Source organism: Molothrus aeneus, chromosome 28 (genome assembly GCF_037042795.1).
Source record: "Molothrus aeneus isolate 106 chromosome 28, BPBGC_Maene_1.0, whole genome shotgun sequence".
Classification (NCBI taxonomy): Eukaryota; Metazoa; Chordata; class Aves; order Passeriformes; family Icteridae; genus Molothrus; species Molothrus aeneus.
The window spans coordinates 4,590,972-4,613,474 of record NC_089673.1 but is presented as its reverse complement, the minus strand read 5'-3'; the positions used below and the strand labels follow the sequence as shown (position 1 = coordinate 4,613,474).

General features: G+C 64.3%; 3 protein-coding genes across 6 annotated transcripts; 2 read left to right on the top strand and 1 right to left on the bottom strand.

Annotated features, from left to right (window-relative positions):
- The first annotated feature begins 51 nt into the window (after window positions 1-51).
- Window positions 52-1,827, top strand: LOC136567178 (basic salivary proline-rich protein 1-like). The gene is made up of 2 exons (XM_066566678.1): window positions 52-205; window positions 851-1,827. Exons 1-2 carry the CDS (start codon window positions 52-54, stop codon window positions 1,825-1,827), a joined length of 1,131 nt encoding a protein of 376 aa, XP_066422775.1.
- A 2,613-nt stretch (window positions 1,828-4,440) lies between these two features.
- Window positions 4,441-9,386, top strand: RUNDC3A (RUN domain containing 3A). 2 transcript variants are annotated; one of them, XM_066566863.1, is made up of 11 exons: window positions 4,443-4,619; window positions 6,102-6,217; window positions 6,358-6,491; window positions 6,831-6,916; window positions 7,041-7,130; window positions 7,214-7,294; window positions 7,406-7,571; window positions 7,762-7,919; window positions 8,088-8,225; window positions 8,353-8,459; window positions 8,684-9,386. In XM_066566863.1, exons 1-11 carry the CDS (start codon window positions 4,513-4,515, stop codon window positions 8,824-8,826), a joined length of 1,326 nt encoding a protein of 441 aa, XP_066422960.1. In that variant the 5' UTR covers window positions 4,443-4,512; the 3' UTR covers window positions 8,827-9,386. The 2 variants fall into 2 exon arrangements, with proteins under 2 accessions (XP_066422961.1, XP_066422960.1); XM_066566864.1 differs by lacking the exon at window positions 8,353-8,459 and having other exon boundaries at window positions 4,441-4,619.
- A 323-nt stretch (window positions 9,387-9,709) lies between these two features.
- Window positions 9,710-16,606, bottom strand: SLC25A39 (solute carrier family 25 member 39). Of its 3 annotated transcripts, none has more exons than XM_066566865.1 (12): window positions 16,519-16,606; window positions 13,353-13,461; window positions 13,214-13,273; window positions 12,692-12,736; window positions 11,944-12,053; window positions 11,753-11,820; window positions 11,518-11,642; window positions 11,202-11,375; window positions 10,997-11,106; window positions 10,767-10,848; window positions 10,605-10,685; window positions 9,710-10,516 (listed from the first exon to the last, which is right to left on the bottom strand). In XM_066566865.1, the coding sequence occupies exons 1-12, from the start codon at window positions 16,525-16,527 to the stop codon at window positions 10,398-10,400; spliced, it is 1,092 nt and encodes a 363-aa protein (XP_066422962.1). In that variant the 5' UTR covers window positions 16,528-16,606; the 3' UTR covers window positions 9,710-10,397. The 3 variants fall into 3 exon arrangements, with proteins under 3 accessions (XP_066422962.1, XP_066422963.1, XP_066422964.1); XM_066566866.1 differs by lacking the exon at window positions 16,519-16,606 and adding an exon at window positions 15,798-15,904; XM_066566867.1 differs by lacking the exon at window positions 12,692-12,736 and having other exon boundaries at window positions 16,519-16,602.
- Between the last annotated feature and the right edge of the window lie 5,897 nt (window positions 16,607-22,503).

Below are 22,503 nucleotides of genomic sequence, written 5' to 3'. Positions count from 1 at the left end.
CGGTGCCCGCGGGATTGTCCCAAGGGCTGGGCATCGCTCGGTGCCCCCAGGATGGCGTTTGTCCCAAGGGCCGGGGCTGGACGCCGTGGCCGTACCCGCAGCCCCCGCCTGCCTAACCCGCTCCCCACGGGCTGGGAGGGCCCGGGCTTGGGGGTCCCCAGGGAGGTCATGCCCTGCCCTGTCGCCAAACGGGATGGGAACGGACGTCAGGGCACAGCAGAGCTTCCCACCAGGGACGTGGCATGCTGCCCTGAGCCACCCGTGCCCACGCACACCATGCCCTGCGCTCGGGGTCAGCCCCTGCACGGACCCACAGCCGGGGCCGGGCCCCGTATGGACCCACGCTCAGGGGCTGCGGTCCCACACGACCCTCTCGTGTGTGGGTGGGGGTCCTATATAGACCCACGCACATGTCAGGGGTCCTACACAACCCCCTGCAGCCCCTTGCACCTGTATGAGGATCCCATATAGTCCCACACACATGGGCTGGGTTCTCACATGCAGTGCCCTGATCTGCCAGCACACAGCCCCAGCCCCTGGCAGAGCGGAGAGGGAGAAGGGGGGAAACTGAGGCACAGCTGGGCCCACAGGACACCCCAAAAAACCCGGACGGGCTGAGCACCCCAAACCCCCGCAGGTGCACGGCTGGGGAGGCCCCTCTGCCGCCCTTCCATCAGCCCCCAGATCCCCTGCAGCACACAGTGCCCGCACCCGCTGTGTCCCCTGTGTCCTCTGTGACCCCTGTGTCCCCTGCGTGTCCCCTGTGTCCCCTTTGTCTCCTGTGTCCCCTGCGTGTCCCCTGTGTCCCCCTTGTCCCCTGCGTGTCCTCTGCCCCCCCCCCGCCCCGCAGCTGCCCCGGGGCTGCTCCCCGGGACAACCGCCAGGGGGCGCCCTGCCCGCACTGCGCCCCCCCCGCCCGCCCCCCCGGGGCAGCCCCGGAGGGACCCGGGAGGGTCCGGACCCCCCCCCGGAACCCCCTCACCTCTGACCCCCGCCCGACCCCGCCCCGAGTCTCTGAGGAGGGGTCCGGGACCCCCAAAGCCACAGTTCGAGCCGCCCCCTGGGGACCCCCCCCAGCCTGGGGGGCCGAGGGGCTCCGGCTGCCCCCCGCCACCTGGGCCCGGCGACCCCGCTGAGGGGCTCGGGAGCAAGGTCAGGGCGGTGGGCGGCTTTGGGGGGTACCAGCCCCCCCCCGATCTCACCAGGGTGATGCAGGAGCTCGCTCCCGGCCGGGGGTGGCGGGAGCCGGGCTGGGGTCCCGGACACCCCGCGGGGGCCGCGGGATCCCCGCTGGGGCCACGCGGGATCCCCGGCGGGGCGCGGGAGCCGCGGCGGGGCCACGGGATGGACGGCGAGCCTCTGACTCGGCCGTCTCCTTCCTGCCCCGCCTGGCCCCGGGACCGGCGGCCCCCGGCCCCCCAGCCCGGCCCGTCCCGGGCCCCCCCGGCGGCTCTTGCATCAGCCCGGTGCGCCGGGCTGTGCCCCACTGATAACGCCCGACACCGGGCGTCGGCCCCTGCCCCGCTCCACCCGCTGCCCCCCGCTCTGCCCCACAGCGCCCCGGGCCGGGCTGCGGGGCCGGGAGCCGCGGGGCGCTGCGGCACCGGGCAGCGAGGTCACCGGGAGCCTCCGAACGCATCCCCGCAGAGCCCCGCACGGAGCCCACGCTGCAGCCCCGGGCACGGCAGGATGGAGCTCGGTGCGGGGCTCCTGTCCCACACGGTGTGTGCGGGACGGAGCCCGCAGCCCCCGCACCGACAGCCAGCGCCGTCCCCGTGGGGTCTGTACATCCCCCGGCAGCCAGGGCGCGGCTGGGGTCCCTCTTAGTGGGTACAGCCCCATGGGATCCCCCCTCAGTGGGTACCACCCTATGGGGTCCATACATCCCCTACCAGGCTCAGGGCTGGGCTCACCCCTCCTGCACCAAACGCCCCGCGCGGCTCAGCACGGAGCCCGCACACCCCACGCCATCCCCGCACGGTCACCGGGATCCGTCCCGCGGCCACCACGGCTCCGTGGAGCCCTGACATCCCACACCATCCCTGAGGCATGGCCGGGATCCCTCCTGCCTCCTCGCTGGGCTCTGCCTGGAGCCAGCACACCCCAAACCATCCGCGGAGCCTGGGACTGCTCCTTCCCTCCGTGGGTCAGCCCCGGGGCTCCCTATGGAGTCCATACATCCCTGGCAGCACATTTGGGATCTCTCATCCCTCAGGTGCCCGGCACGGCTCAGCACGGAGCCCGCGCATCCCAGGCCATCCACACAACACGGCTGGGACCCCTCTGGTGGTTCCATTGGAGCCTAAATCCCCCATCCCGCAGCACCTCCCACCCCAACACCCCCCTGGGGCAGCCCAGGGTGCCCCCCCCAGCCCCACATCCCCCCGCCCACCCCGTGTCCCCCCTGGCAGCCCCAGGGACACCCCGAGGTGACCCCGCACCTACCCCTGGGGTGCCTCCGCCGGCCCTGCCGCGCTCTCTCTGCGGTGCCCGGGCTGTGAGACGCCGATGCCTGAGTCACGCTCACCTCCCTAATCTTGCCCCCCTCGGGCTCACCCGGCCCCCCCCGGGCCCCCCGGAAAAACAAGGTTATCGGGGTGCAACATCTGCAAAAGCTGCGCCCCGGCTGAGCCCCGCCTGCTCCCGCTGTCCTCCCGTCCGTCCCTCACCCAGCCCGGCACCCCGGACCTGCTCCTGCTGCCCCCCCCCCGGCCCCCCAATCTTGTTTACCTCCGGGTTTCCCTGCAGGGAATCCCCGGGATCCCCCCGGTTGTCCCCCCCTCCCTTTCTGCGGGGTTGGGGTGTTCTCGTTAAAAAAAAAACAAATTTGAAAAAAACGGGGGTTCCTGGGGAGGTTCCCTGGGGACGAGGCACGGGGGGGACACGAGGATGGGGTGTCCCTCTGTGCCATGGGATTGGGGTGCCCTGGAGAGGGGGGGATGCTTTGGAGGAGGGCAGGGGTGCGTGCACCTGTGTAAGTGCCCACCCATGGGCACACCTGTGTGTGTGTGTGTGTGTGTGTGTGTGTGTGTGTGTGTGTGTGTGTGTGTGTGTGTGTGCGCACACCTGTGCTCGCACCTGTGGACGTGTGTGCTCACACTCGTGTGTGTCTCTACATTTACAACCTTCCTAAAAGGATCTCAGGCCCAAAATCCCAATCCCAGGGTGAGGGTGAGGTGGGTGAGCCTTGCACACACACACACACACACACACGCACACACACACACACCTGTGTTAGTGCCCATCCATGGGCACACCTGTGTGTGTGTGTGAGGGGCCCATGTCCCTGTGTGTGTGCACACCCGTGGATGTACACACACACACACACATACACACACACACACACGTGTGTTTCTCTACATTTGCAGCCTTCCTAGAAGGATCTCAGGCCCAAAATCCCAATCCCAGGGCAGGGGTGAGGTGGGTGAGCACACACACACCTGGGCACACACCTGGGCACACACACACACCTGGGCACACACCTGGGCACACACACACACCTGGGCACACACACGTTCCCATCCCAGCCCCGATACCTGGGGACACCCACAGGGTCCCCCCACAGTGAGGTGGCACCGGAGCTGTCCCCGCTGTGCCTGGGGCCCATCCAGCCTCAGTTGCACCCGCTGGGGACCTGGTGGCACCCTCAGGGGACAGAGGGGTGGTGCTGGGTCTGGGTGTCCCGATAACAGCCCCGGCCTTATCTGGGCACTGCCAAGGGCTCCCCTCCCTGCACAGCCTCGGGGATTTTGGGGGTCCCTCCCCGCACTGAGCCCACCTGTCCCCGCCAGCCGGGTTCTCTTGGCCAAGCCCCCCTTGGCATGGGCACAGCGGGCGTGTGGCACCCGGTGGTGGGCACAGGGAGGTGGCACACGTCCCCACGGCGGTGTCTGCGTGCTGAGGGTGACTCTGATTTATTTGGGGGCTGTGGAGGTTTATGTGGCTGCTGTGGGATTCACCAGCCCCGCCCCGGTTTCCCTGTCACAACAACGGAGGGAAACTGAGGCACGGTGAAGAAGGGGGGTGGGGGGGCTGCCCCTCGGCACAGTCACCCCCCGCCCACCCCCTGAATGTGGGGGATCAGACCCCGAGGGGGGGGTGGGGGTGATGTCAGCCCCCCAAAACGGGGATGGAGGCAGGGCAAGGCTGGGGGTGCTGATCTGAGCCTGGGGTGGGCAAAAGACCCCCCCCAAAACCCCGGGGGCGCCCCCTCCCCGTGGCTTTACCCACGGGGTCCCCCGGCAATGTCTCATCATGCCGGGAGGGACAGGGGGTGACCCCCGGGGGGACCCCGGCCCTCCCCTGTGTGTTGTGCCCCCCCCCATCCCCCGGAGAGAGATTTGGGGGGCCGGGGGCGGGGAGAGCATCCCTTTGGGGGGGCGGGCGGCGCACGGCCCGTGGCGTGGGCACCGGCGGAGCAAAGCCTGCGCGGAGCGGGGGGCCGCGGGCCGGGGGGGTCCCCACGGGGGAAGGGGCATCGCCCGCCCGTGGCCGCGGCGCCGGGGCCGCTGGATGGAAGCGAGCTGGGTGCCGGCTGCCATGGCTCTGGGGCTCTCCTCCAAGAAAGCTTCCTCCAGGAACATCGCCGTGGAGAGGAAAAACCTCATCACCGTCTGCAGGTGGGGGGCGGCCGGGGGGGAGCACCGCAAAATGAGGAGAGGGGGAAGAGGAGAGGAGAGGAGGAGAGGGGGGAGGGAGAAGCGACCACCGGCGGTGGGGATGGAGGGGATGGGGGGCGGGGAGGGGCCGTGGTGGGGAGGGGTGGGGGGTTCATCCCTCCCTCCCCCGCCGCCCCTTCACCCTTTGGGGGGGTTTGTTGTGGCTGCAGTCGCTTTTTGAGGGGGGGAAATTCAGGATTGGAGGGGGGGGAGGAGGAGGAGGATGGGGATGCGGGAAAGCGGGGGGGGGGCGCGGGGCTGCGGCGGTGCGGGGTTCCAGGGGGTTCCAGGGGGTTCTGGGGGGTTCCGGGGGGTTCTGGGGGGTCCCGGGGGGGCTGCGGGGATCTACAGGGGCTGTGGGGGGATCGTGAAAGGGGAGACAGAGGGCGGGGGACACAGTGACAACATGGAGGCGGCCGGCGCGCGGATGTCGGGGGCCACGGGGGATGGCGGGGGGGTGCGGAGGGTGAGGGGGGTGCTGGGGGCGGCGGGGTGCGGGGGGGGGGGCTGGGGTTGGGGACCCCCATGCGGGCGGGGGCCCAGGAAGTGACGTCAGGGCCCCGGAGCGGCGGGGATGGGGGATGAAGGATGGAGGATGAGCGTTGTCATGGAGACTCGCGGCTGGACCGGGATGGGGGGGGCAGGAATGGGGTGCAGGGACGGGGCTGGGGGGGGGCGGGGGGCTCCTGCCGGGGTGCGGGGCTGGGGTGACACCCCCGGGGGGCTGGTGAGGGGCTGCTGGTGCTGGGGGTGCTGGAGCCTGGCCCAGGGCCGGGGGAATGTGGGAGGTACCCGGGCCTGGGCAGCCTGGCAGGGACCCCCAGGGCCTCATTTGAGGTCTGGGGACCCCAGAGCTCCTCAGCGTGGCACGGGGCACCTCCAGCCCCCACTGCCATGACATGGGCACCCAATGGATCTCCTTGCCATGGCATGGGGCACCCAAAGACCCCATTGTCAGCACATGGAGACGCTCTGGATCTCCACCAGGACACCTCCAGCCCTCAGTGCCAGCATGGGACCCCCTCCACCTGCTGCCACGGGGATCCCCCGGCAGCCGTGACCCACAGCGCCCACAGAAGGGGCGATGCCCCCAGGCAAACACCTGCCCCGTGCTGCCCTGGCCTGCTCCGTGCCACGTCCTCGGCACCGCTGAGCCCCGAGCACGAGCGGCCGGGCGGAAGGGGAAGCCATCACCGCCCGCGCACGGCCGGGAGGAAGGGGGCCTTTGTTCGCCCTTCCTGGCCACTTGCACGGCGGGGAGCAGCGGGGTCCCTGGGGACGCGGGGACAGGGGGGTCACCGAGCCACAGCCCAGCCCGACGCCCTCTTCCCGCTGCCGGGAGCGGGAGCCAACAGCTGGAAAAGAGCTTTGCTGGAAACCCTGACCGTGCCAGGGCTGGAGGTGTCCCCTCCCTGCTGTGACACCCGTCCCCTCCCACGCCAGGTTCTCGGTGAAGACCCTTCTGGAGAAGTACACGGCGGATCCCATCGATGACTCCTCCGAGGAGTTCGTTAACTTCGCTGCCATCCTCGAGCAGATCCTCAGCCACCGCTTCAAAGGTAGTGGTGGCCCCCAGGGCTGTCCCTGTGCCCATCCCAGTGTCCTGTGGTGGATGGGGACGCACCAGGAAGGGTGTCCAGCTCTGCTGGAGGGGCTCTGCTGGCACAGCAGCCCCTGAGCTGCCCGTGGGTGCCCGCAGGCCCTGTCAGCTGGTTCAGCTCTGATGGACAGCGCGGGTTTTGGGATTACATCCGCCTGGCCTGCAGCAAGGTCCCCAACAACTGCGTCAGCAGCATCGAGAACATGGAGAACATCAGCACCTCCAGGGCCAAGGTCAGGAAGGCACCAGTCCTGTCCCTGTCCCTGTCCCCATTTCTAGGCCTGCCCCAGTTTCCATACACTCCACCCTGACCCTGGTACATGGACCCTTCTCCATCCCCATTCCCACCCCATCCCCATCCTCATCCCCACTCCTCTGTGCCCCCACTTTGCTCCCTTCCCCTGCCCTCCTGCAGCTCCCTCCCACACCACAGGGCCCTTGGGACACAACAGCAGCTGTGGGTCCCCATGGTACCAAAAAATGAGCTGAAAGTCACTCCTGGGGCTGGGTGGGAATGTGGGGCCCCCCGAGGCAGCCCCCACCCTCAGCACTGCCCAGGTGCTGCCTCGCAGGGCCGGGCCTGGATCCGCGTGGCGCTGATGGAGAAGCGAATGTCCGAGTACATCTCCACGGCCCTGAGGGACACTCGCACCACCAGGTGAGCAGCCCCGGCCCTGCCGGCCACGGCCACACCTGCACCGGGGTGTGTGGGTGTGCTGGGGTGGGTTTTGGGGTGCCAGGGTGGGTTTTAGGGGGCACATCCAGCCGTGCGGTCCCCCCAGGCGGTTCTACGATGACGGGGCCATCATGCTGCGGGAGGAGTCCACGGTGCTCACGGGGATGCTCATCGGGCTCAGCGCCATCGACTTCAGGTAGGGACAGGTGGCACAGCGGGACACAGGCCCCAGGTGACAACCTCGGGGTTCCCTGACCTTCTCCTGCTGCCTCTGCTCAGCTTCTGCCTGAAGGGAGAGGTGATGGACGGTAAAACGCCCGTGGTCATCGACTACACGCCCTACCTGAAGTTCACGCAGAGGTAGGAGCTGGGCTGCCCTTCCTGGGGTGGGGACCCTCCTGTCTCTGCCCCAGCACCACGATGGGGCTCCCTGAACCCCTGACAGCCCTGCTGAGCCCCCACACCCCCCAGCTATGACTACCTGAGCGAGGAGGAGGAGCGGGGCAGTGTGGAGAGCAGCACGAGCGAGGACAGCTCACCTGAGCACCCCTACCTGCCCCTGGTCACCGATGAGGACAGCTGGTACAACAAGTGGCGCAAGATGGAGCAGAAATTCCGCATTGTTTATGCCCAAAAGGTACCAGGCTGGGGCCAGCAGGGTATCAGCTTCCCCAGGATGCTCCAGCCTGGAGCATCTCTGCCTCAGTGGTACCCTCAGCCCTTCCTCCTGCTGCTGTGGTGACCCAGCCACTCCCTGTCACTCTGGAGGGCCCTGGGGACACTGGGGGTGGTGGCAGCAGGGCACCACTGACGGTGGCCTCCCACAGGGGTACCTGGAGGAGCTGGTGAGGCTGCGGGAGTCGCAGCTGAAGGACCTGGAGGCAGAGAACAAGCGGCTGAAGCTCCGGCTGGAGGAGGTGATGGTGCAGAACCAGCTGGAGAAGAGGGAGCTGGAGGGCGTCATCCTGGAGCTGCAGGAGCAGCTGTGAGTGGGGACCCACTGCCGGGGGGCTCGGGGGGCTGGGGGTCCCTGTGGGCTGCCCCACAGGCCCTGGGTGTCCCCAATGCCCCATGTGTCCTGTGGGCCGCGTCACCTGGCAGGGCCCTGGCACTGGTGGCTGTGCCAGGTGCTGAGCACCCGCCTTTGCTGCAGGACGGGGCTGATCCCCTGCGAGAACCCACAGCTGGCCCAGCTCTCCAAGGAGATGGTGACACCCCTGGTCAACCAGTGGCCCTCCCTGGGGACCCTCAATGGCAACGAGAGCGGCTCGGACAGCAAACTCTACAGAAGGTAAGCTCGCAGTGAGGGCAGAGACCTGCCAAGCACCCTGCCCTGCCCCGGGGTGGGGGGACACAGGGTGAGGGAGGGGCAGAAGAGCTGTGCCAGCCCCAGGGGGCTCAGAGCTGTCCCCCTGCAGGCACAGCTTCGTGAGCACCGACCAGCTCTCGGCCGAGAACAGCCTCAGCTCCGACTCCCAGCGCCTGGGCGAGGGCAAGCGCGAAGGGGAGCCCTGGGGGCCCTTGGGTAAGACCCCCCCCACCCACCATAGGGCGCCCCCGGGACTCAGCACATCTCCCCCCATGCACCCCGTGTCAGGACCCTCCAGCAGCCCCCTCCTCATGGTTGGGATGCTGCCCCAGCAGTGCAGGGACACCCAGGTGGCCCCGGAGAGGTGGTCCCTGTCCCCCCGGGGTGGCAGGGCAGGGACACAAGGCCGAGCCCCCTGTGACACCCCATTCTGCCCGCAGGGAAGGACCCCACGCCCTCCATGCTGGGGCTCTGCGGCTCCCTGGCCTCCCTGCCCAGCTGCAAGTCCCTGGCCAGCCTCAAGTCCAACGAGTGCCTGGTGAGCGACAGCACGGAAGCCAGCCCGACCCGCAGCCCCAGCTGAGACCCCCGGCCCCCGCGCCGCCCCCCGGCCCCGCCTGATGGCGCAGGACTGACCGAGCTCGGCCCCCCTCGCACCCCGGGCACGACGAGGGACTCGCTGATCCCACCGGGGAGGCTGGGGACGGGCAGCCCCCTCCCCACCTTGAGACCCCACCCTGGACCCCGGCTGGAGACACGGACCTGCTGGGATGGGGGTGCAGGACTGGGGGGAACGAACTGTGCCACGGTGGGGGGACACTGGCAGTGACAGCTGCTGGGGAGAGAGGGGGGGTCGGGGCCAGGCCCCTTCCAGGGTGAGGGTCCGGCGTGGCCCCGCTGTCCGTCCTGCTCAGCCCCTGGTGCCCACCCGGGCTGCGCCTGCCTGGCCTCCCCCAGCTCCCCTGCACTGTGCGGGGCTGCCTGTCCCCCTTGCAGCAGCATCCCCACAACAGGGGAGGATCCTTCTTTCCCCTTCCTCCCCGTCCTCCCCTGGGTTTTGGGTTGTTTTGGGTGATTTTGGTTTTTATTTCAGCCCCATCTGCCTTGTTGGAGCAAAAGGAATCAATAAACGCAGCAAGCAGAGCTGGCCTGTCACCCACCTCCCCAGAGGGGAACAGACCCCTTGTGCCCCCCCTGCCACAAGGTCCTGGCCCAGGCAAGGATGTTGGGGCACCCAGTGAGCTCCTGCAGCCCCTCTGGGCAGGGAGAGCATCTTTGGGCCACAGCAGACCACCGAGGCTGGGGCAGCCCCTGGCCCAGCAGCTGGTCCTGGGGTCCCCTAGCCCCCAGTAAACACCCAGCAGGGATCCTGTGGGTGACAGGACCATGCCCACACAACAGGGCTGTGGCTGTCACCCCACAGGTGTCTCTACAGCTCCCCGGCACACAGAGAGAAATCCTTCCACTTAAGAGACAATTATTTTATTTAAGAAATGAGAAGTTCCCTCCATGAGTCCCGGGGTAAGGGGGGCAGGCCCTTGCAGTGGAAGGATGGGGCAGGGGGGCCCCAATGGCCCCCCAGAGCAGCAGTGAGGTCTGTCCCCACACAGGGTCTGACAGGGGATGGGGACATCCCGAGTGGGAGCAGAGGTCCAGAGGCAGGGAGAGGGTCCTGACGTGTCCCCATGCCATGCAGAGCCAGCAAGGCGAGGCTGTGTGTGAGTGATGGGTCAGGAGGGGCAGATCCCCAGGCAGAGCAGGGCTGGGGGGCCCAGGCAGGCAGAGAAGCCCCCGAGCTCTGGGGTTTGGTCCTTGCCAGAGCCCCAGCTCCATCTCCTGCCAGGCCAAGGCTCCTGGGACACCCCATCCTTGCGAGAGTGTCCATGAATCCAGCAGCAGCATCTGTCCAGCCCCAAGGGATGGGTGTGGGGGGCTCCATATCCCCCCAGTGTCACAGCAGCAGGCACAGATGTCCCCCAGAGTGGCTGGGACAGGGAGTGGGGCAAGCTGGCCCCGGCTCCGTGTGCGGGCAGCGGGAGGCAGAGCAGGAACGAAGGCACTTGGGCTCTGCACGGCCGAGTGCGGATCGCTGCTCCTGGGACACCTGGCACTGTCCCCTGGGCACGGCCACAGCCAGCCCTGCCCCAGGCCTGCTCACAATCCCCGCAGCTGCTGCTCCTGGTTCAGCTTCTGGAAGAAGCTCTTGCCAAATTCATAGGTGCTGATCATGATGGCGCAGGCAGGTGCCACCTTGATGACGCGGGGTAGGAACCCTGCAAGGACAGTGCTGTGAGCCCTGGGGTGACACCAGAGCACCTGGAACCTCAGCACATCCAGGGCACATCCAGGGCACATCCTCACCTGCAAACAGCCCCCGGGTGCCAGACTCGGCGCGGATCCTCTGCATAAGCAGCCAGGTGGAGGAAGGCTTGGAGGCTGTGACTGCGGGGAGAGGGGAGCAGGTGAGGGTTGGGGGGCACCCATGGGCAGTGCTGGTTGCCCCCCTGGAGCCTGGCCCCTCACCTGGGTGCACCTCACTGTCTCCCAGCTCAATCTGCCGCTGCGTTTTGACCACGTCGAAGGGCAGCGTCAGCACCGCGGCCACCTGTGGGGTTGGCACTGGATGGTCAGCCAGGACAGGGGTTCCTGCCCAGTGCCAGCTCTGTTGTCACCTCCCAGCACCATCCCAGCCCCACTCCTCCCTCCCACAGGCGCCAACTCCCCCCAGGGGAGCCCCAGAGTCCCAAACTCACCGTGCCAGAGATGGCCCCAGATGTGAAGCTGACCATGAACGTGGCCCCGTCCAGCCAGGCCTGCCTGCAGAGCCACGTCCTCACCAGCTCGTAGTTAAACCAGTACAGAGCTGGGGGAGAGGAGACACCAGGGCTACCACTGGGCACCCCCCCAGCAGCACAGGGCTGCCCTGGGCCCCCCACAGCCCAGTGGCCCCAGGCATACCCGAGAAGGGGACGTCCCGCAGCACGGTGGGTCCCCAGCCCCTCCAGAGGGACAGCCAGCCGTCCTGGGCCACTGCTGACTGGATGCACACACGCAGCTCACGGTAGCTGAGCTGCTGGGACTGCATCTTGGTGCGGATCAGCTCCAGGGGGCTGATGACTGTCACGGCACCCACTGCAACACGAGGGACACGGGGAATGAGCTCCGTCCGCTCCAGCGGCCGTCCCAGAGCCACCAGCACCGTGCCAGGAGAGCCAGGCACTGAATGTGGGCACTGAGGGGGCACGGGGGGACCCCAGAGAGGAGGGGCACTCACGCCTGGCGAGGGCCCCAGCCAGCAGGGGGATGTAGTGGTTCCAGCTCCCCATCCGGGCGTGCAGGTAGTCCCGGAGCTGGTCATAGGTGGTGAAGTAAATCACGGTGGCTGGCACGGCCATGACCCTGAGAGGAGGAGAAGGGCAGTGAGGGGCACATGCCCTCCCTAGGGGCTGGCAGGGGCTTGGGACCTGTGTGCCTGGGCAGGTGGTAGCAGCCAGAATCCCCAGACTCACAGGGTGGGGGGCAAGCCGCTCCACAGAGATCTGATGCCCTCATTGCGTGTGATCTTCACAAAGGCATCCTTGGGAGAGAGCAGAGCACCAGGGACAGCAGTTACAGGTGGGAGAAGGACAAACAACCCCCAGAAAACACCCTGACACCCCTCTGGGGTGGGGAGGCCCCTGGCCATGCCTGGAGCTCCTACCAGCGTGCCAGTGAAGTGGCCGGGGGCCTTGTACCAGGCGGTGCAGCCGTTGCCGTTCTGGCAGACGTACAGGTGGTCCATGAGCCCGTTGCAGTAGAGGAAACACTTCCCTGAGGAGGAAACAACAGCACTGCCATCACACAGGAGACCCTTCCCCTCTGCCCCATGCCCTCATTGATCTCAAAGCTGCCACATCTTCCAGGAGGGAGCCAAACCCTCAGTGCTTGAGCCCAGTGTGGACCAGTCTAAGACCAGGAGAGGAACAACCCTGCAGCAAGGGTCTGATCATGGCCAGAGCCAGGGATGGGGACACCCAGCTCCATGGCAGGGGTGGGCACACAGCAGGACCCACTGCCAGCAGTGGGAGAGGGTTTATGCCTCACTTGGTCTTGGCTCTGCTGCCCTGGCACAGTGGGGACATCAGCACTGGCCCCTCCACTGTGCTCCCAAGCCAGGCACAAGGGACACCAGGCAATAGAAATCCAAGGGGACTTTGATGTGGCAGCAGGACAGAGTGACAAGACCACAGACAGCCAGGCCAGCTGCACAACAGATCCCCATAGATGTGGCACAGCCAGCCCCAAAGCAGGGCTGCAGGGCAGCCTGGGCTGGGGACAGTGTCAGCCCCCATAGTGCAGGGATGTCCCCACAGCCAGAGGAGCCCAAGCCACCACCAGTGGAGAAGCAAACCAGGATGAAGGCTTGGGAAAGCAAAGCCACTGGCAGCAGGAGCCCCCGGCGTACTCACATGTGGCCGGCTGAGCGCCCCAGGGCACTGACTGCGCTGCCAACACTGAAACACACAATGGGGACACACTGAGCAACCACAGGGGACACGCCACCACCCGGGGCTGGGCAGCAGGACAGCTCTGGGGGTGACTGCATGCCCCCACAGCCACTTCCCAAGCAGTTCCTATTGTCACCAAACCAGTCCCTTGGGGCCAGCCCCAGCCCAGTGACCCCACAGGAAGGGGCAGAGCCCAAGGGGAGCAGCATGGAGACTGGAACAAAGGCCAGCAGCTGCAGCAGGCTGAGCCTCTGGAGGGCTGGGGGCTGCCAGGCACAGGGCTGTGGAGGGGGAAGGACAGAGCCAAGCGCCAGCCCAGCTCCCCCAGCAGGGCCCCCAGGCCCGTGAGGACAAGGGGCCCATGCTAACCTGGCACCTCACCATGGCCCCACGCTCCAGAGCAGAGACACCCTGCCACCAGCTGTGCCAGCTGTGCGAGACACCCCTGTGGGCTGCTCACCAGCCTGCCCCAAGCAGGGTTACCTTTGGAGAAGGGGGTCCTCTGGGCCTGCAGCCGGATCTTCACCACGTCCAGCGGCGTCACTGCAAAGACACCATCCCTTAGCCGTGCCAGCCCCGTGCCAGCCCCCCACCCCCCTGGCACCCACCCCACCATGCTCACCAAAGAGGGAGGTGAGGATGGCCCCTGTCCCCGAGGCCAGCATCTGCTGCAGTGGCGTGATGCCCCCGCCGGGGCTCGGTGGCAGCTTCTCAGCCATGGCACTGTCCCCCTGCAACACAGGGCAGGGGATGCTCCAGCCTGGGGGTCCCTGTCCAGGGATGAGGCCCCCTGGGAGCCCCCCCAGCATCCCCAGCCCTGCAGAGTGTCCCACAGGTGTCCCACGCCCGCCGTGCTATCGCTGCAGCACACGGCACTGAGGGCCCCCCATAATCAGGGCGGCCTGGGGGGTGACAGGGACTGGCTCCCAGGGCCAGCCCAGCCCTGATAACACCCCCTGGCCCCACACTGGCAGCAGGCCCAGCCTGGCTGGAGAGGTGGAGACAGTCCAGCCTTCCATGTCCTTGGGGAAGGAGGACTGTCCCCTCCCTGCTCTCGGAAAATTAAGGAAAGGAAGGAACAAAGTCCAAAGATCAGCCATGCTGTGACAGCCCTCCCCAGCTCTGGCTGGGATGGCAGCAGAGCCCAGTGCAGCCATGGCAGGACACCAGGGAGGGGGAGATCCCCCTCATGAGTTTGCAACAAGAATCCCAGGAAGGGTTTAGGCATCTGAAACCTCCTGCCTGATCCCGCTGGGGCTTGGCAAGGCTGCAGCCTCCAGGGCTGGTGTGCTGCCCTCGGGAAGCAGGGGATATCACACCCTTCCCAGGGAGAAGGATGTGGAGAAGTGACCCTCAGCACACTCAGCACCAGCTGCTCCCCCTCGCTGCAGCCTGGGGATCATTATCATGCTGGGACAGGGCCATAGCAGGAGAGCTTCCAGGCTCTGGGAACCCAGGGTTCTTTAAAGCCTGGGAATGCAGCAAAAAACCTTCACCATCTGACTCATCAATTCGCAAGGTCAGAGAAGTCATAAATCTCTCCTTTACGGGCTCAGGAATTGTTGGGTGACCAAGGCTGCAAGTTGGGACAGGTCTATCCTGAAGCCACACGTGCCAGCCCCCCCCCGGGCGCTGGCTCTGTCCTGGCACAGGCACCAGCCCCGCTGGGAGAGCTGGATCCACCCCAGCCCTGCACATGTGCCAGCCCCACGGGGAGCCGGGCCTGGCCCGAGCCCACACCCTGCAGTGCCCCAGGATGTGGGTGCTCTTTGGGCACCAGCGTGCCCATCACGGGAGGGCAGCGTGGCACATGCCCCGCTGACCCCACAGCCATTGCAAAACCGTGCCACGGGCAGGGCGCTGCCTCCGGATCCTCGCCGTGAGCCAGCCCTCCTGCTCGGCCTGACGCAAGCCAGGGGAAATCTCTCGCTCCCAGCTCTGCCCCACCTGATAAACTCACTCCTTGTGACGTGCCCCAACACAGCCCTGCTGCTGGTGCTGGGGCACTGGGGCACCTCCTGGGCTTCCTGTTTGTGTCCAAGCTCCCCTCTCAGCTGGGAGCTGCTCCCTTTTCCGTGCAGGGTAAAATATGACCCCAAACCCAGAGCCCTAAAATATGCCCCTAAACCCAGAGCCCTAAAATATGCCCCCAAACCCAGAGCCCTGCTCCACCTGGTGTGTCAGTGGGGCTGGCTATGGCACGGTGACAACAAGGGGGAAAACAAACACGGGTTAAGGTGATCAATGCAAACAATTCCCAGGGTCGGGGGCTTGCGGGGAAGCTCAAGGGGGTCTTGCCGGGCTGGAAGGGCCCAGCTGACTCCAGCCCCGAGCCAGAGGGAAATCCTGTGGGGGATCCCCTTGGCCCTGGGCTGCTCCAGCCTCGGGGCTGTGAAGCGGGGTCCCCACCTTGCAGCCCGGGGGGATCCCCTCCAGCTGGGGCACAGACCGCTCTGCCTGGAGCAGGGACAGTTCTGCTGTGCCCTCGAGCAGGGACAGTTCTGCTGTGTCCCCAAGGCAGCCTGGCCCGGCTCAGGGACAGTTCTGCTGTGCCCCCGAGCAGGGACAGTTCTGCTGTGTCCCCAAGGCAGCCTGGCCCGGGGCAGGGACAGTTCTGCTGTGCCCCCGAGCAGCCTGGCCCGGGGCAGGGACAGTTCTGCTGTGTCCCCGAGGCAGCCCGGCGCTCTGCCCTGGGGAACCCCCGGCGGGGCAGCCCCCAGTCCTGGGGCCGAGCCCCTGCGCGGTTTCTGCCCCCCTGCCTGGAGCCTGCAGCCGCCTGAGGGGTTCGTGCCCCCATCAGGGCTCGGAGCCCCCCAGCCCAGGGCTGTGCCCCCTCCCCTGGCCCTACACCTCCCTCTGCAACATCTGCAGCCCCGGCAGTCCCGGGGCGCGCCCCCTCCCCGTGAGAGGAGCCCGGGGGTCCCTGCGGCCGCCTCCACGCCCTCCGCGGCCGCACGGGCCCCGACACCGGGGGAAACTGAGGCAGCGGTCACGCGTGCCGCACCACGAGGGGGGATGACGTGGGGGGGACGGGGTGTCGGGGGAAGTGCCGGGGGTTCCGCCCCACCTGCTCATTCCAGCCAGGCTTGGCGCGTCCCTCCGGGACCGGGAGGCGGCTCCGCGCCGGCGGCGCCTTTAAGGAGCCCCATGGGCGCCCCTCGCCCTCGGCCGCGCTTCCGCCCGCCCCGCCCCGCGCATGCGCCCCGCGCCCCCTGCGCCCCCTGCCGGCCCGGGGGGGCCGCGGCACCCAGGAACAGCTGGGACAGAAACAGCTGGAACAGAGAAACAGCTGGAATAGAAACACCTGGAATAGAAACACCTGGAATACAGAAACATCTGGAACACAGAAACGGCTGGAATAGCGAAACACTTGGAATACAGACACAGAAACAGCAGGAATACAGAAACACCTGGAATACAGACACACATGGAATACAGAAACTCCTGGAATACAGAAACTCCTGGGACACAGAAACACCTGGAATACAGAAACATCTGGGACACAGACATATTGTAAACAGACTCCCGGAACACAAACACCCTGTACACACCTGGTACACACCTTGTACATGCCTTGCACACTCACCATGCTGGACAAAGACGTGCTCTGCTCACTCACCATGCAGACAGAGGGGCCCACCTTGCCCAGCCACCATGCTGGCAAAGGGGTTCACCTTGCACACTCACACTCCACACTGGCACAAAGCTGTGCCTTGCACACTCACACTCCACACTGGCAGACAGCTGTGCCTTGCACACTCATCGTGCTGAAGCCCTGGGGCTCTCACCCTCACCATCCTGAGCCCACTGGGGTTGCATGCTCGTCCTGCCAGGGCCAGCGTCAGGCTGGGACACGGGCACGGTGCCGTGCCAGGCCCAGTGCCACTCTGCTGCCTGCAGAGGAACAAAGCCTCTCAGTTCCCAAAGCACTGTGAGCACCCCCCAGCATCTCCCTGTCCTGTGCCACGCTCCCTGCAGCTCTGCCGCGCCCTCTGAGCAGGGGGAGTGCCCTGCTGCTCCCACCTGGGCCTGTGGGAGCTGGGATTAATGCCAGGACCCGATGGGTCTGGGGGGCTGGAACCCCATCTCTGCTCACTGCAGACCCTCCAGTGGAGTCCTTCCCTGTGTTGGAAGCACTGTGTTTCCTATGGAGAACTCCCAGTCCTTCTGGGTGAGGTGGTGATTTCCCTGAGGGGCTCTTATTTCTGCTTGTAGTTAAATTTGGGTATTTTCTCGGGAGGAGTTTCTTCACTGAAAGGGTGATTAGACATTGGCAGGGGCTGCCCAGGGAGGTGGTGGAGTCTCCATCCCTGGAGGTGTCCAGGGAATGACTCAACATGGCACTCGGTGCTCTGGTCTGGTTTACAAGGTGGGGATCATTCACAGGTTGGGCTCGATCATCTTGGAGATCTTTTCCAACCTCAGTGATTGTGGGAAGGCGGGAGGGAGCGGAGCCCGTCTGGTGCCCGTCATCCCCTCGCTGTAATCTGGGCTGATGACAGCAGATGGCTCCCGAAGCCCCTCGGAAACCCGCACGGACCCCCGGCCCCGCGGTGAATTCACCCCGCGGGTGAATGAGGTGTCAGCTCCAGTGCTGCGTCCTCCAGGAAAAGTCCCGCAGGCCAGAGTTCCTGGTGACTCGTTGGTGTGACAACATCACTGCAGGATCACTGCCGTGGTGCTGCTGCATGATGCAATCCCTGCCTCAGAGCCGGCTGAACTCTTGCCCTGACAAACTCGGGGACAAACCCTGCGCTCAGGGTGCCCACAGCCCTCTCTGCTGCCCCGGGAGTGCCATCCCGTGGGAAGGACGGAGTTCTCAAGGACAGGTGACGTGCAGGTGCCAGAGCAGCCTCTGCTTGTTGAACAGGAGCGGCTCAGGGCTCAGTGTGCAGCCCCAGGGTGTTTGATGGAGCCTGTTTCACCCACAGAGGTGTTCCCCGGCCCTTTGCAGAGCTGGCAGAGCTCTGGTGGCTGCTCTCCTCCAGGAGTAAAGTCCCTCCTGGCTCCTGGTGTCTCTGAGAGCTGTCATGGAGGGGGAAGCTAGTGCTGGGAACTGCCCTTCCATGACACCTGGTCCAAGGGAATCTTGGCTTTAAGCGACATGAGCCCAGGAGCCTGATAATTCCCACAAGGTCCCGTAAGTGAACACATCCTGCGCCTCCCTGATGAGTCAGCTCTGCCTCTTGGAGACACGGGCTTTAAATGATCTGAAAGCCTCTTGCAGCTGGTAATTTAGAAATGGAATAATGATTAATTAAAGATATATCTGTCCTTAGGGGTACTGGGTCTTGTATCTTCTGGTTTAGGTGTTGGGCTTGTGTGGCTTCCGCACAGCTGAAAAGAGACAGGAATAATGTTTTTTCAGATGGGGTGGGGTCAAGAAGGGCCGGTGAAAGATGGCTTAAGTGCCTTGACCTCGATTTTTTGGGTCTCATCATTTGCTAAAGAGGTCAGGGTGAAAGGGTGAGTTTGTTTATTCGGAGCCCAGCAGTGCTGAGGACCTGGCCGGCTCTTTGTGCTGAGTCACGGCCCGCTGGCCGCCTGCGCCGTCCAAGCCCCGGGAACCTTTCTGTCCCCAATTCACATCCTCGCAGTCCCGCTGGCCTTGGCAGGCCGGCCAGGCTGCACCGTGCCCCCCACTACCGTGGACATGAATTGTTCAGTCCAAAGACGCGTCCGGTTTGCGGGGAAGGAGCCAGCTGAGCTCTGATCCCCCCGAGCCGCAGCGTCCCGCGGCTGCTGGGGAGGTTTTGCGTGAGCCCTGCTGCCTCTGTCCTGCCGTGACACCGCAGGCACGGCCGGGACGCGCTTGTGTAACCGCTGCTCCCGGCTCCGCAGCTCTTACACAACCCAGCTGGTGTCCTGGGCCAGGGCCACGGGCGGGGAGCGCTGCTCCGGGGCTCTGAGCCTGGGGCTCCTCACCGGGCAGGGGTCGCACCTGCTCTGTCAGCACCTGCGCTCGCTCTGGAACCTTCCATCCCGTCCGGTCGCTTTCAAAATCGCGGTGTGAAAGCAATTAGCCCAATTCCTTAATTTAGGTGAGCTTTAACGGCCAGGTTGCAAAAGGATCTGGGTAGTGCTTTAATGGAATTAAGCCAGTGCAGAATTTGAGTATTTATTTCAGCCGGGATCATTATGGTTTTGCAAAAGCCAGGCTTAAGCTGAATTAAGTGACTCAAATGAAGCAGCTTGTGGCCAGAGGAGGCCCTAGGGACATCAGACTCGTATAACCCAGAATATAACCCAATATAACCCAGAATTTCTAACGCAGCTGCTGCTCTGCAGGTCAATTCCTGCCGCAGGTGAGACCTGGAAAGTGATGTTCTGCCTTCTGTGGCACCTGCCAGGGAAAACCTTGGTAGTTATGAAACAGGGGACAGACCTCACCTGGGAGGAAAATAAGCTTGGTCTTAGGAGGAAGATACAGGTATGGAAGATAGAGACTCCCTCCCTAAAGGATTCCTTGATAGCTTTGTGTTAAAATGATATACACCTAGCAGCAGTATGGGCCAGGCGTGTGGAGGAAAGAGCAGCCTGGCCTGAGAATGGTAGGAAAAACTCCCAGATCCCTTTTCCAATAAACAAAAGCCCCTGTAAACACGAAGAAGAGCCGGAAGAGCTCAGTGCAGTAATTAAACTCTGCATCAGCTGTCAGCCTGCTGCACATACAGGTGAGGGATGTGTCCTTAGAGAGCTTCTCTGCAGTTCCTCTCAGCTGGGGCAGGATCTGCTGATCACCGTGAGCTCTTCCAGCCCAGGGCTGCACTTTGGGACTTGGGCTGCCCCAGCAGTTCTGGAAACATCTCGGTGTTACTGCAGCAATTGATTCATTTCACTCTTGACCGTCCTTTGCCAACAGATCTTCTAAATGGCCTGGATGTGGCTGTGCCTGAGCCCGGGCTGGCACTGGCTAACCATGCCCCACTGCCCAGCCCAGGATTTCTTGGATCCAGACAGGATTTGCGCTGGGAACTCAGGCAGATGTAAGTGGGCATGGAGGTGACTTCAGGAAGACAGGTGTTGTCATGCTGAGCACTTCAAGAAATGAGGCCCAGAGTCTCATTTGGTTTTGCTGTCTTTAGATGAAGGAATAATCCTGTTGGGGGGTGCTGAGCTGACTCCCAGCCAGCCTGTTGCTCCTGCTACATCCCACATTGCCTGCTGGAAGAGCTGCTGTCCCAGATTGGGCTCGAGATGCTTGCACTGCAATTCATTTTGTTTTCTGTTGTCTCACAAGGACGGATCCCCTTGTAGCACTGTAGTGTTTATTTTACGATTCCCAAAGCTGTGATAGATTTTTGAGAAGTTTTTTGCGTCTAATCTAGGAAAATTCTCCAGCTAAATTGTAGCGGGTACTTTTTAGGCAGTTTAAAAATGGACAGAAAAGAACCATTTCTCTGGTTTCACATGGCTCATCTACTACTATTGACCTGAAAACAAACAAACCCAACCATCTCATAACATTGCATGTTCATAAATCAATTTTTTTGTACAATTCTAATCTGTAAGTCTGCAGTTATTGATACTGTAGTAAGAGAAGAGCTTTGACACTCCATAAACCTTTATTCCAAACCAAGAGAGATCATTCCCAATCTGGTCTACTTTAAAAAGCAGACTGGTGCTGCACATATGCACACCTGGACAGACCTGGTGAGGAAACTTCCCTTTTCCCATCTAAGTTAGACTTAAAGATATACCCAGCAACTACAGGTAAAAAAAAAAAAGGCTTGAAGAAGAACCTGGTGCTGCAGGTTCCTCGTCTGTTTCTCTCACAAAAAGCCCGTTCTTAGGCTGGATGTTTGTCCTTGATTTGCACCTCAGTGTTTGTCAGGAAAAACTGAAAACTGGATCCTGCCCTCCTGCAATTTCTCTATTAAATCCAATTATTAGGGATAGAAACTCTCTCTCTGGACACAAGGTAGCAATTCCTCCGAGCGATCTCCACTTTGTCCACAGCACTTCCAGGAGCAGCAAAAGCGGGGCCGGAGCGGGGCCGGGCCGTGCGGGGCGGGGGCATCGCGGCAGCGCCCCCTGCAGGCCGGGGCAGCGCCTGCGCCCGCTCAGCGCCTGCGCCCTGAGTTGTGCTGAGCCTGGTCCTGAGTGGTGCTGAGCCAGTGCATGGTGGGGCTGAGCCGGGTTAGGAGTGGTGCTGAGCCAGTGCATGGTGGTGCTGAGTCTGGTCCTGAGTGGTGATGAGCCTGGTTAGGAGTGGTGCTGAGCCGGGTCCTGAGTGGTGCTGAGCCGGTGCATGGTGGTGCTGAGTCTGGTCCTGAGTGGTGCTGAGCCGGTGCATGGTGGTGCTTAGTCGGGTCCTGAGTGGTGCTGAGCCGGTGCATGGTGGTGCTGAGCCTGGTTAGGAGTGGTGCTGAGCCGATGCATGGTGGTGCTGAGCCCGGTCCTGAGTGGTGCTGAGCCGGTGCATGGTGGTGCTGAGTCCGGCCCTGAGTGGTGCTTAGTCGGGTCCTGAGTGGTGCTGAGCCGGTGCATGGTGGTGCTTAGTCGGGTCCTGAGTGGTGCTGAGCCGGTGCATGGTGGTGCTGAGCCGGGTTAGGAGTGGTGCTGAGCCTGGTTAGGAGTTGGTGCTGAGCCGGGTCCTGAGTGGTGCTGAGCCGGTGCATGGTGGTGCTGAGCCTGGTTAGGAGTTGGTGCTGAGCCGGGTCCTGAGTGGTGCTGAGCCAGTGCATGGTGGTGCTGAGCCCGGTCCTGGGTGGTGCTGAGCCGATGCATGGTGGTGCTGAGCCGGGTCCTTAGTGGTGCTGAGCCAGGTTACGAGTGGTGCTGAGCCAGTTACGAGTGGTGCTGAGCCCGGTCATGAGTGGTGCTGAGCCGGTGCATGGTGGTGCTTAGTCGGGTCCTGAGTGGTGCTGAGCCGGTGCATGGTGGTTCTGAGCCTGGTTAGGAGTGGTGATGAGCCTGGTTAGGAGTTGGTGCTGAGCCGGGTCATGAGTGGTGCTGAGCCAGTGCATGGTGGGGCTGAGCCGGGTTAGGAGTGGTGCTGAGACAGGTTACGAGTGGTGCTGAGCCCGGTCATGAGTGGTGCTGAGCCGATGCATGGTGGTGCTGAGCCGGGTCCTGGGTGGTGCTGAGCCGATGCATGGTGGTGCTGAGCCGGGTCCTTAGTGGTGCTGAGCCAGGTTACGAGTGGTGCTGAGCCGGGTTAGGAGTGGTGCTGAGCCGGGTCCTGAGTGGTGCTGAGCCGGTGCATGGTGGTGCTGAGTCGGTGCATGGTGGTGCTGAGCCTGGTTAGGAGTTGGTGCTGAGCCGGGTCCTGAGTGGTGCTGAGCCCGGTCATGAGTGGTGCTGAGCCCGGTCATGAGTGGTGCTGAGCCGATGCATGGTGGTGCTGAGCCCGGTCATGAGTGGTGCTGAGCCGGTGCATGGTGGTGCTTAGTCGGGTTAGGAGTGGTGATGAGCCGGGTCCTGAGTGGTGCTGAGCCCGGTCATGAGTGGTGCTGAGCCCGGTCATGAGTGGTGCTGAGCCGGTGCATGGTGGTGCTGAGCCCGGTCATGAGTGGTGCTGAGCCGGTGCATGGTGGTGCTTAGTCGGGTTAGGAGTGGTGATGAGCCGGTGCATGGTGGTGCTGAGCCTGGTTAGGAGTGGTGCTGAGCCTGGTTAGGAGTGGTGCTGAGCCGGTGCATGGTGGTGCTGAGTCGGTGCATGGTGGTGCTGAGCCTGGTTAGGAGTTGGTGCTGAGCCGGGTCCTGAGTGGTGCTGAGCCGGGTCCTGAGTGGTGCTGAGCCCGGTCATGAGTGGTGCTGAGCCGATGCAT

What these genes read in the sequence shown, in the direction of transcription:
- SLC25A39 (XM_066566865.1), bottom strand. An exon ending in GAGGACCCCCTTCTCCAAAG is followed by an intron (nt 12,737 to 13,213) that starts GTAACCCTGCTT and finishes TGTGTGTTTCAG; the next exon opens with TGTTGGCAGCGCAGTCAGTG. An exon ending in GGGCGCTCAGCCGGCCACAT is followed by an intron (nt 12,054 to 12,691) that starts GTGAGTACGCCG and finishes TTTCCTCCTCAG; the next exon opens with GGAAGTGTTTCCTCTACTGC.
- RUNDC3A (XM_066566863.1), top strand. Translation starts at nt 4,513, where the DNA reads ATGGAAGCGAGCTGGGTGCCGGCTGCCATGGCTCTGGGGCTCTCCTCC. An exon ending in CTCAGCGCCATCGACTTCAG is followed by an intron (nt 7,131 to 7,213) that starts GTAGGGACAGGT and finishes GCCTCTGCTCAG; the next exon opens with CTTCTGCCTGAAGGGAGAGG. An exon ending in GCATTGTTTATGCCCAAAAG is followed by an intron (nt 7,572 to 7,761) that starts GTACCAGGCTGG and finishes GGCCTCCCACAG; the next exon opens with GGGTACCTGGAGGAGCTGGT.
- LOC136567178 (XM_066566678.1), top strand. Translation starts at nt 52, where the DNA reads ATGGCGTTTGTCCCAAGGGCCGGGGCTGGACGCCGTGGCCGTACCCGC. An exon ending in CAAACGGGATGGGAACGGAC is followed by an intron (nt 206 to 850) that starts GTCAGGGCACAG and finishes CCCGCCCCGCAG; the next exon opens with CTGCCCCGGGGCTGCTCCCC.